The 12,900-nt window shown below is 43.6% G+C and overlaps 1 protein-coding gene across 1 annotated transcript; it reads right to left on the bottom strand.

Annotated features, from left to right (window-relative positions):
- Positions 1–11,249: 11,249 nt before the first annotated feature.
- On the bottom strand, positions 11,250–12,244 carry LOC109882233 (complement C1q tumor necrosis factor-related protein 3-like). The gene has a single exon (XM_020474330.2). The coding sequence runs from the start codon at positions 12,083–12,085 to the stop codon at positions 11,537–11,539; it is 549 nt and encodes a 182-aa protein (XP_020329919.2). The 5' UTR covers positions 12,086–12,244; the 3' UTR covers positions 11,250–11,536.
- Between the last annotated feature and the right edge of the window lie 656 nt (positions 12,245–12,900).

Raw genomic sequence — 12,900 nt, 5'->3', positions numbered from 1 at the left:
AGAGGAGACGAGAGAGAGAGAGAGAGAGAGAGAGAGAGAGAGAGAGAGAGAGAGAGAGAGAGAGAGAGGGAGAAGGAGAAGAGGAGAGAGAGAGAGGAGAGAGAGAGAGAGAGAGGAGAGAGAGAGGAGAGGAGAGAGGAAGAGGAGAGGAGAGAGGGGGGGAGAAGAGGAGAGGAGAGACAGAGTGGTGGAGGTTGAGAATGCTGGCAAAGGTCATATATATAGTGAGTGATGACCACACTATTAAAGACGTGAGGAGAGAGGTTAGGGTGTTGTGATGAGGGAGAGAGATATTTTAGTGATTTCAGTGTGTTTGTTCTCATCCACCGAGATAAAGCCCAAATAGGACAGATCTTTCTCTCCCAACCCAGTTTTATAGATACAACTAAACCTCTCTTTAGCCTAGTGTTTTTGAAGGGAGGAGGGTGATGCCACTCAGAATGGGAGTAATTTGTGAAATATGGTGTTGAACCCAAAACTGACTCCAGTCTTTGCCCTACTTCATACACAGCTTGGCTGATACTGTACATAAATAGCTGGTGCATACATCCGCAAAGGTCCTGCCAAAGTCAACAACCACACACATTCTCTGTCACTGACATGAGTTAGAGATTGACCCTATTCATATTACATCCAGGTTCAACCTGTCCATATATGGAATCTCAGCAGTCACCAACTAACAACAGGGTTGTCCAAAACTGCATCATGTTCCCTATAGGGTGCACTACTTTTGACCAGGGCCCATTGGACTCAAAAAGTAGTGCACTATGTAGGGAATAGGGTGCCATTTGAGACACATCCAGGTTAAGGAGGACATTGGGTTCCTGACCTGGCCTCGTCACTAAGAAATGGAAATTCCAAGAGTTCCTAAGTTGCCCCAGGTTACGGGAGAACTGAGCTCAGATGTTCAGGAACTCTGATAGCCATCTAACATTCCAAACATTCCAACAGGAATCAATAGGCTGTTTGGTTGTTCACTCTAACTGGCCAATCAGCGACCAAGACAGGGGCTGAGGAATGAAGGTATAGACCATGGGCCATGTGAGTGTTGGGCAGAGAGAGAGAGGTGTATGTGTGTGTGTGCGTGCGTGTGGCTGCGTCCATGCCTGATTCTATGTGTCTGTGGGGTGTTGTTCGTCTGTCTGAGCTCTCAGGATAGTTACTCAGTATCAGTTGGTAATCCTCCTTTCCTACAAACAGAGGTGTTCTTTCAATGTGGCCCCTTAAAGACCCCTCCACTGACGGGGAGAGGTGACTCGTGACTGTGGAATCACATGCGTAGAGAACCCGAACAGGTCATTCTGGTCATCCTACACCATCTACACTGTTAGGTATGGTTTCATTAAATGGTCTAGGAGAAAACTCCTTCTCCTCCCCTTTGACCTAAAGCATCCTCACCCATTACTCACACACACACATCTACCCTGTTATACCTGTTACCATTGTACCATGACCTGGGACTTAGCTGTTATACCTGTTACCATGACCTGGGACTTAGCTGTTATACCTGTTACCATGACCTGGGACTTAGCTGTTATACCTGTTACCATGACCTGGGACTTAGGCTGAGGGATGTGTTTTCATGACCTGGGACTTAGCTGTTATACCTGTTACCATGACCTGGGACTTACCTGTTACCATGACCTGGGACTTAGCTGTTATACCTGTTACCATGACCTGGGACTTAGCTGTTATACCTGTTACCATGACCTGGGACTTAGGCTGAGGGATGTGTTTTCATGACCTGGGACTTAGCTGTTATACCTGTTACCATGACCTGGGACTTAGCTGTTATACCTGTTACCATGTTATCATGACCTGGGCTGTTATGACTGTGGAATCACATGCGTAGAGAACCCGAACAGGTCATTCTGGTCATCCTACACCATCTAGACTGTTAGGTATGGTTTCATTAAATGGTCTAGGAGAAAACTCCTTCTCCTCCCCTTTGACCTAAAGCATCCTCACCCATTACTCACACACACATCTACCCTGTTATACCTGTTACCATTGTACCATGACCTGGGACTTAGCTGTTATAACCTGTTACCATGACCTGGGACTTAGGCTGAGGGATGTGTTTTCATGACCTGGGACTTAGCTGTTATACCTGTTACCATGACCTGGGACTTAGCTGTTATACCTGTTACCATGTTATCATGACCTGGGACTTAGCTGTTATACCTGTTACCATGTGACCATGACCTGGGACTTAGCTGAGGTGTGTTGTCATGACCTGGGACTTAGCTGAGGTATGTTTTACATGACCTGGGACTTAGCTGAGGTGTGTGTTACCATGACCTGGGACTTAGCTGAGGTGTGTGTTACCATGACCTGGGACTTAGCTGAGGTATGTGTTATCATGACCTGGGACTTAGCTGAGGTATGTGTTACCATGACCTGGGACTTAGCTGAGGTATGTGTTACCATGACCTGGGACTTAGCTGAGGTATGTGTTACCATGACCTGGGACTTAGCTGAGGTATGTGTTACCATGACCTGGGACTTAGCTGAGGTATGTGTTACCATGACCTGGGACTTAGCCGAGGTATGTGTTACCATGACCTGGGACTTAGCTGAGGTATGTGTTACCATGACCTGGGACTTAGCTGAGGTATGTGTTACCATGACCTGGGACTTAGCTGAGGTATGTGTTACCATGACCTGGGACTTAGCTGAGGTATGTGTTACCATGACCTGGGACTTAGCTGAGGTATGTGTTACCATGACCTGGGACTTAGCTGAGGTATGTGTTACCATGACCTGGGACTTAGCTGAGGTATGTGTTACCATGACCTGGGACTTAGCTGAGGTATGTGTTACCATGACCTGGGACTTAGCTGAGGTATGTGTTACCATGACCTGGGACTTAGCTGAGGTATGTGTTACCATGACCTGGGACTTAGCTGAGGTATGTGTTACCATGACCTGGGACTTAGCTGAGGTATGTGTTACCATGACCTGGGACTTAGCTGAGGTATGTGTTATCATGACCTGGGACTTAGCTGAGGTGTGTTGTCATGACCTGGGACTTAGCTGAGGTGTGTTGTCATGACCTGGGACTTAGCTGAGGTATGTGTTACCATGACCTGGGACTTAGCTGAGGTATGTGTTACCATGACCTGGGACGTAGCTGAGGTATGTGTTACCATGACCTGGGACGTAGCTGAGGTATGTGTTACCATGACCTGGGACGTAGCTGAGGTATGTGTTACCATGACCTGGGACTTAGCTGAGGTGTGTTGTCATGACCTGGGACTTAGCTGAGGTATGTGTTACCATGACCTGGGACTTAGCTGAGGTATGTGTTACCATGACCTGGGACTTAGCTGAGGTATGTGTTACCATGACCTGGGACTTAGCTGAGGTATGTGTTACCATGACCTGGGACTTAGCTGAGGTATGTGTTACCATGACCTGGGACTTAGCTGAGGTATGTGTTATCATGACCTGGGACTTAGCTGAGGTATGTGTTACCATGACCTGGGACTTAGCTGAGGTATGTGTTACCATGACCTGGGACTTAGCTGAGGTATGTGTTATCATGACCTGGGACCACGTCTTTGTGATGGATTGTTTTTGTTTTGATAAAATATTACATTTAGGGAGTTTAATTAATTTAATTTAACATTAATGCTAGCTGACATAGCAACCCTTCTCCCTCTGTTCTTTAGAGTAAAGAGCAGGAGTCACCTAGCTGACATAGCAACCCTTCTCTCTCTCTGTTCTTTAGAGTAAAGAGCAGGAGTCACCTAGCTGACATAGCAACCCTTCTCTCTCTGTTCTTTAGAGTAAAGAGCAGGAGTCACCTAGCTGACATAGCAACCCTTCTCTCTCTCTGTTCTTAAGAGTAAAGAGCAGGAGTCACCTACCTGACATAGCAACCCTTCTCTCTCTGTTCTTAAGAGTAAAGAGCAGGAGTCACCTAGCTGACATAGCAACCCTTCTCTCCCTGTTCCTAAGAGTAAAGAGCAGGAGTCACCTAGCTGACATAGCAACCCTTCTCTCTCTGTTCTTTAGAGTAAAGAGCAGGAGTCACCTAGCTGACATAGCAACCCTTCTCTCTCTGTTCTTTAGAGTAAAGAGCAGGAGTCACCTAGCTGACATAGCAACCCTTCTCTCTCTCTGTTCTTTAGAGTAAAGAGCAGGAGTCACCTAGCTGACATAGCAACAGTGGTGGAAAAAGTATCCAATTATCAAACTTGAGTAAAGGTAAAGATATCTTAAAATACTACTTCAGTAAAACTGAATGTTACCCAGTAAAATACTACTTCAGTAAAAGTCTAAATGTACACTGCTCAAAAAAATAAAGGGAACACTTAAACAACACAATGTAACTCCAAGTCAATCACACTTCTCTGAAATCAGACTGTCCACTTAGGAAGCAACACTGATTGACAATACATTTCACATGCTGTTGTGCAAATGGAATAGACAACAGGTGGAAATTATAGGCAATTAGCAAGACACCCCCAATAAAGGAGTGGTTCTGCAGGTGGTGACCACAAACCACTTCTCAGTTCCTATGCTTCCTGGCTGATGCTTTGGTCACTTTTGAATCAGGGATGTTCTCTTGTCCTACTAAAAATTCCAAATGTGACGAGTACTTTTGGGTGTCTGTGAAAATGTATGGAGTAAAAAGTACATTATTTTCTTTAGGAACGTAGTTAAGTAAAAGTAAAAGTTGTCAAAAATAGAAATAGTAAAGTAAAGTACAGGTACCCCAAAAAACAACTTAAGTATTACTGAACTTTAGAGTATTTTTATTTCAGTACTTTACACCATTGCATACCAACCCTTTTCTCTCTGCTTACTGACCAAGTGCTGGTCCTACATTCCTCCCCATCACTCTGACATGCCTGCATACTGCTGTCACGAGGCCACTCTTATCAGTAAAATAAGGAGCTATAGACAGCTAGGAGAGGCATGGAGGTGTGTGTGTGTACACCCTGGTCATCTGTCTAGCTGGATAAAGGCTTTCACGTCTCTGCAAAGCTCTCATCACGCTCTCATTGTAAAGCTCACACATGACAACAGTCCCCTTGTGGCCGGCACCATAATCATTACCACATCACTCATGCATGTTCTGTGCTATGGCAGGTCTGCCCATGATGTTTTTAAACATGCTGTACTATACAGTATATTTGTATTGGTGTATTCACTTGTTGTCTTACAAGGATCTGCACAGTAGTATTGTAGACAGTGTTGTATTCCAGGACTCTGACTCAAGCTGTAGTGATTTGATTTATGACACAGATAGTTGGTGCAATAGGGCGAAGGCAAACATACACAACATTTTAGGCGACAGTATTTCTGCAGTAGTGCAGTTAACACATTCTGTCTTGAACAAGGCTACTTAACATCTAATAGTAGACCCAGATCTACGGGCTGATATACAGGAATTTACTAACTTTTTGGACCCAGTCCAACAGTGTCATAGCATCAGACCTCTGGTATGTGTGTTTGTCCTTCACCATCTTAGATACATGTAATATAACCTGAAAAATGAAGAGAGAAAAAAACTGGTGAATGAGAATAGAGGTAGTTATCACATTCCAGGGCATTGACTTGTGAGAGATGAGATTTGGCTTCACTAATCAGAATCTATATATCTATCTATGGAGGTAGGGGGGTAGGTGGGTTGATGAGTGACTGATGATTAACCTTTAACCTGTAAGTGAAGAAAATAGATAATTCCTCCACTGACAGTACTCTGTTCCCACAGCAATAGAGACTATTTGAGCATTCTAAGGAGTTGACCTGTGTGGACATCTCTCTCCTCTTCACTCAACAGAGACTGGGTTGATAGTGTAGAGAGGCAGGCTGAAGGGGTAGATGGGAGTTTCTGCTATGCAAAGCCCTCTGCCTCCACATACACTTCAATCAGGTCAAGCTTTAACCGATGATAGCCGACACCTTCATAGCTGACGTTTTGGTGGTGTCGGAGGTGGAACTGCTATCGTCATTGTTATGAAGCCACACCCACCCCAGAAAATCAAGTGTAGGCTTTGTAGAAATAACGATCAGCCTAATCATTAAACTAAATCAGGAAGATTTCTATCAGCCTAATGGAGGTGTATAGTGGCTTGCAAAAGTATTCACCCCCCTTGGCATTTTCCTATTTTGTTGACTTACAACCTGGAATTATAATGGATTTTATGGGGGGAGGGGGGGGTTGTATCGTTTGATTTACACAAAATGCCTACCACTTTGAAGATGCTAAGTATTTAATGTGAAACAAACAAGAAATAAGACCAAAACCGAAAACTTGAGCGTGATAACTATTCACCCCCCCGAAGTCAATACTTTGTAGAACCACCTTTCACAGCAATTACAGCTACAAGTCTCTTGGGGTATGTCTCTATAAGCCTGGCACATCTAGCCACTGGGATTTTTGCCCATTCTTCAAGGCAAAACTGCTCCAGCTCCTTCAAGTTGGATGGGTTACCCTGGTGTACACAATCTTTAAGTCATACCAGAGATTCTCAATTGGATTAAGGTCTGGGCTTTGACTAGGCCATTCCAAGACATTAAAACATTTCCCCTTAAACCATTCGAGTGTTGCTTTAGCAGTATGCTCAGGATCATTGTCCTGCTGGAAGGTGAACCTCCATCCCAGTCTCAAATCTCTGGAAGACTGAAACAGGTTTCCCCTCAAGAATTTCCCTGTATTTGTCATTATTTCAAGTCTGACTAGTTTCAAAGTCCCTGCTGATTAAAAACATCCCCACAGCATGATGCTGCCACCACCATGCTTCACTGTGGGGACGGTATTCTCGGGGCGATGTGAGGGGTTGGGATTGCGCCAAACATAGCATTTCCCTTGATGGCCAAAAAGCTACATTTTAGTCTCATTTGATCAGTGTACCTTCTTCCATACATTTGGTGAGTCTCCCACATGCCTTTTGGTGAACACCAAACGTGTTTGCTTATTTTTTTCTTTAAGAAATGGCTTTTTGTCTGGCGACTCTTCAGTAAAGAGTGTGCAGCTTAAAGTGGTCCTATGGACAGATACTCCAATCTCCGCTGTGGAGCTTTGCAGCTCCTTCAGGGTTATCTTTGGTCTCTTTGTTGCCTCTCTGATTAATGCCCTCCTTGCCTGGTCTGTGAGTTTTGGTGGGCGGCCCTCTCCTGGCAGGTTTGTTGTGGTGCCATATTCTTAAACATTTTTAAAAGTGAATTTAATGGTGCTCTGTAGGATGTTCAAAGTTTCGGATACTTTCCTATAACCCAACCCTGATCTGTACTTCTGCACAACTTTGTCCCTGACCTGTTTGGAGAGCTCCTTGGTCTTCATGGTGCTGCTTGCTTGGTGGTGCCCCTTGCTTAGCTGTGTTGCAGACTCTGGGGCCTTTCAAAACAGGTGTATATATACTGAGATCATGTGACAGATCATGTGACACTTAGATTACACACAGGTGGACTTTATTTTACTAATTATGTGACTTCTGAAGCTAATTGGTTGCACCAGATCTTATTTAGGGGCTTCATAGCAAAAGGGGTGAATACCTATGCACGCACCACTTTTCCATACATTTTTTTTAATAAGTAATTTTTTTCATTTCACTTCACCAATTTGGACTATTTTGTGTATGTCCATTACATTAAATCCCCCAAAAATCCATTTAAATTACAGATTGTAATGCAACAAAATAGGAAAAACACCAAGGGGGATGAATACTTTTGCAAGGCACTGTAAATTACATTTCTCATCCCAGTGTTCCAACTGGTTAACAAGGCTGCATGGAATTTATTCAATAGAGCCCTTAGATGCCTAATGCACTCAGTGTTATGACTGACTACAGGTGACCAGACCCCGGGACCGCTCAGTGTTATGACTGCAGGTAGCCAGACCAGACCCCAGGAACACTCAATGTTATGACTGCAGGTGGCCAGAACAGACCCCAGGACCACTCAGTGTTATGACTACAGGTGGCCAGACCAGACCCCAGGACCACTCAGTGCTATGACTGCAGAGAACCAGACCACAGGACCACTCAGTGTTATGACTGTAGGGCACCAGACCCCAGGACCACTCACTGTTATGACTGCAGGGAACCAGACCCCAGGACCACTCAGTGTTATGACTTAGGGGACCGGACCCCAGGACCACTCACTTATGACTGCAGGGAACCAGACCCCAGGACCACTCAGTGTTATGACTTAGGGGACCGGACCCCAGGACCACTCAGTGTTATGACTTAGGGAACCAGACCCCAGGACCACTCAGTGTTATGACTTAGGGGACCGGACGAGGAAATGATGATGTGGGCCGGAAATAGGAATGAATGAATGAATGAATGACACAGGCCGGAAGACAACAGGAAATTAATCACTTGTAACGTTGCCAATGCTCCGATGAAAGAAGCAACCATAACTGTTAATAAGTCACTGTCTCCTATTGTTGTTGGAGATATTTTTTATTATTTAATTTAAAAAGGCAAGTCAGTTAAGAATAAATTCTTATTTACAATGACGGCCTACCCCGGCCAAACCCGGACGACGCTGGGCCAATTGTGCGCCGCCCTATGGGTCTCCCAATCACGGCTGCATGTGACACAGCCTGGATTCGAACCAGGGACTGTAGTGATGCCTCTAGCACTGAGATGCAGTGCCTTAGACAGCTGTGCCCCTCCGGAGCCCCAAGGTTAATAACTGTTGACCCTCTAAATACAGTACTACCTTCATATTACCTACAGGACAGTAGAAAAGGGCATGTTTAGGCCAATTGAAAATAATGATGAAAATCACCAGACCTTGTATAATTGTTATTTCATTGTGTTCTTTTATTTTATTTTTTACTTTAGTTTATTTAGTAAATATTTTCTTAACTCTATTTCTTGAACTGCATTGTTGGTTAAGGGCTTGTAAGTAAGCATTTCACAGTAAGGTCTACTACACCTGTTGCATTCGGCGCATGTGACAAATAAAATTTGGTTTGATCAGACGCAGGTACTAGCAGACAGGATCTAGTTTTATTGGCCTGGCACAGACATGTGGGTGTCAGCATTCACCCATAAAGGCACCAGATTGAATAACATAATTATCTTCACCTGTTTGGAATAGAAACAGTTGTTGTTTCTGTTATTGTTTATGTAGGGGATATCCTGTTTTCATAAAACCCACATTTCTTAGGGCAAATGTTCTTTCCGATTTCACCATGGTGAACGAGGTTTGGTATTCTAAAAAGAACATTGTGATCTTATCTTACATAACCTCCCGAACGGCACCCTATTCCCTACATAGTGCACTACTTTTGACCAGAGCCTCATATGTTCTAGTGCACTATGCAGGGAATAGGGTGCCATTTGAGAGGGGAGCTGTGCATGTTTACGTGAGCTATGCTGACAATGTGTACTCAATTCTATTTCCACATCTGCTATTGTTTAACTGAAGCGTCTTCTGAATAAATGATATCACCTTAGAGGTATTCTTTAAAAGATGTTCCAGTTTAGTAATGATATTATGTTACACACACATCTGGTTGTGCCCAGAGCACATCTTATATTTCTGATTGATTGTTATGAAATCTAATTGGGTTGGTATCTACTATAGGAAAGATGTGGGGACTTGGTAATGGTCTGCTCTCACGACCTTGTAACATGGCATTTTGGTCCCTATGTGTGTTTGTGTCTCTCTCCCTCTCTCTCTCCATCCTTCTCTACTTCCCTCTCTCTCTCCATCCTTCTCCACCTCCCTCTCTCTCCATCCTTCTTCACCTCCCTTCAACTCTCCATCCTTCTCCACCTCCCTCCAACTCTCCATCCTTCTTCACCTCCCTTCAACTCTCCATCATTCTCCACCTCCCTCCAACTCTCCATCTTACACCTCCCTTCAACTCTCCATCCTTCTTCACCTCCCTTCAACTCTCCATCATTCTCCACCTCCCTCCAACTCTCCATCCTTCTTCACCTCCCTTCAACTCTCCATCATTCTCCACCTCCCTCCAACTCTCCATCTTACACCTCCCTTCAACTCTCCATCCTTCTTCACCTCCCTTCAACTCTCCATCATTCTCCACCTCCCTCCAACTCTCCATCCTTCTTCACCTCCCTTCAACTCTCCATCATTCTCCACCTCCCTCCAACTCTCCATCTTACACCTCCCTTCAACTCTCCATCCTTCTCCACCTCTCCATCCTTCTCCACCTCCCTCCCACTCTCCATCCTTCTCCACCTCCCTCCAACTCTCCATCCATCTCTACTTCCATCTCTCCCTGACATCCAATGACTTTCACCTCAGTGTGTTCCATATAAAGCCATGTATGGTGCGTGTGTTGATACATGCATGATGTCAACCACTGAACCACGTGAGAGTTGAGGAAATTACAGAATGTAAAAGATAGGCAACAACTCAACCAGGGTCAAACAGTGCTCAGTGCAAGGCTGCTGTCATTCCACATACAGCACTCCTCTTGTCCATTCACACTCATACTGTATCAGTGATGCAAACCATCTGTCTGTGAGCCGCGACAACATATTTTGGAGAACCTAAATATGCATGTATTTTCAGTATGCATGACCAAAAAAGTTTCAAAAAGAGGGATGTTGATGTTTTCAATTCCTGTTGTCCAGAATGATTAATATATGTTGTCCAGAATGACGGTCCGATATTGATTAATATATGTTGTCCAGAATGACTGTCCGATACTGATTAATATATGTTGTCCAGAATGACGGTCCGATATTGATTAATATATGTTGTCCAGAATGACGGTCCGATATTGATTAATATATGTTGTCCTGAATGACGGTCCGATACTGATTAATATATGTTGTCCAGAATGACGGTCCGATACTGATTAATATATGTTGTCCTGAATGGTATTGTGTGCCTGACATCGTGTAGGCTCCTACTAGAGCATGTCCAGATTGTCTTTAAATAACATACAGGGTGCTGGCACCAAATGAAATGGAAAGCCAAACAATTAATTCACTGATTTCCTGCATCCAAAACACACTAATTGTTATGGTAGTCATATTTTCCATAGCACCTTATCAATCATGCTAGGAAATGATTCGATTGTATACAATGATGAATTTCAGGAAACAATTGTCAAAGACAGCCTCCTATCCCAGATTGGCAAAAATGTGTAAATAAATATTTTAAAATGTATTTTAAAAAATGAACACAGAAACGGACCGAATTTACATTTAAAAACATTTCTTACATTTTTGGAAGGAGGGGGCGGTTGGAGAATATTCATGCATACTGTACATCTCTCAATATTTTTTTACAAACTTAGACACTTCAATGTGTATCTTATTTTATTTTAAATCAAACATACAACTCAATGTCTTAAGCATCACATAAAACACCACAGTCGATGCATTTCAGTAGCAAATCAAAAACTTTGTAAAGGATTTTCACATTGTTATCTAAACCTAGTTTCAATGTTTTTCAATTTTAGTTTAGAGAATGTAAAATCACTGGAACTGTTTATCATCTATTCATTAACAATTTTACTGAATAAAAAAGCTGAAATTTGACTTTGTAATGAAATGCTAGTTTTTGCTAACAACTGTTACTCTGCTTCCTAAGCGGAGATCAGGAATCCAGTGAAGGTGGTGTGGTGAGCCGCGTCATCATAGACTTGATGTTCTGCTTTAAGACGTGTGTAGACCTCTTCACCTTCTACCAGCTGCAGGGTGACACCATTGGATCCACTGTCTTCTCCATCATGTGGTGTGCTATGGTCAGTCACAGTCACCATACGTTGTCCTCCTTTGTACAGGGACACTCTTCTATGTTTGGAGGTCATTCCAAAGGCAGTGAATCTGAAGTAGTAGATTCCACTCACCGGCGCCTTAAAGATGCCAGTCACCGGACTGTAAGCATTGCCAATGTTGGTGAAGACATGCTTGTAGACCAGGGTGATGTCAGTATTGAAGGGTCCTTTGGTTTCAGACAGTGAAGCTGAGAAGGCTACCTTCGGTCTCTCTCTGTTCTCTCTCTTCAGTTCCTCCACGGTGGCTCTCAGCTCTTGGAGTGCAGAACTCTGTTTCTCCACTGTGGCTCTCAGTGAAAGCAGTAGGTCTTTCTGTTCCCCTACCTGGCACTCACTGGCTGTCAGGGTGGCTTCCATGACTGTTTAGATAGAGATCTTCAGGAACAAGTTGACTCTGTAAAGGAGAAGAGTTGAGTCTGTGGTTGTGGTCGAGGTAACAGCTTTATGCAGAGTGCTCTGGGGTGCAAGCAGTCACATCAAAAGGCAAAGGCAAGTACAAAGGGAAACTTCTTCCATCTCACCGTTATATGCATTGACCTAATTAAGTATGCATTCATCACTTCAGTGTCACAATTATGTAAATTCTCTGTCATAAAACATGAGTTTCTTGGAAACAGGATGAACTTCTGGTGACTGTTTTTCTGCCTAATAGGTGAAATGGTCTGTGTGTGTTGCATCGTGTCCTGTCTTGTGAAAATATTCTGCATTTACGGTGAAACAGACAGTTGGTGGGTGTTTTGATGAGGCCCATGTTCTTCTTTTAAATCATGTGATCCTTAGAGCCACAGTGTGTGTGTGTGTGTGTGTGTGTGTGTGTGTGTGTGTGTGTGTGTGTGTGTGTGTGTGTGTGTGTGTGTGTGTGTGTGTGTGTGTGTGTGTGTGTGTGTGTGTGTATTATACACAGAGGAATGCTTCAATGCAGTGACTAACTGTTTTCTCTTCTCTTTCTTCAGAAATTTTGTTTGTCATCGTTTTCGGTCTTGATCAGCAGCTATTCAACTGTAAATAATTCCAAACCTCTTTGCCAGTAACAGCTTGTTTTCAGTTTTCCACTCCCTTCTCAGACCACTCCCAGACTGTCCTAGTAAAATTCTTTCTTGAGAAATATTTTTTTGATAATAATCCCAAAAAAATCTCAGTTTTAACAGAAATCTATTACAGTAAGGTCCTAA

The sequence above is a fragment of the Oncorhynchus kisutch genome, unplaced genomic scaffold (assembly GCF_002021735.2).
Source record: "Oncorhynchus kisutch isolate 150728-3 unplaced genomic scaffold, Okis_V2 Okis09a-Okis19a_hom, whole genome shotgun sequence".
In the NCBI taxonomy this organism is placed as follows: Eukaryota; Metazoa; Chordata; class Actinopteri; order Salmoniformes; family Salmonidae; genus Oncorhynchus; species Oncorhynchus kisutch.
Note: the sequence above shows the minus strand (reverse complement) of the source record. Positions and strands in the feature narration are given on the sequence as shown.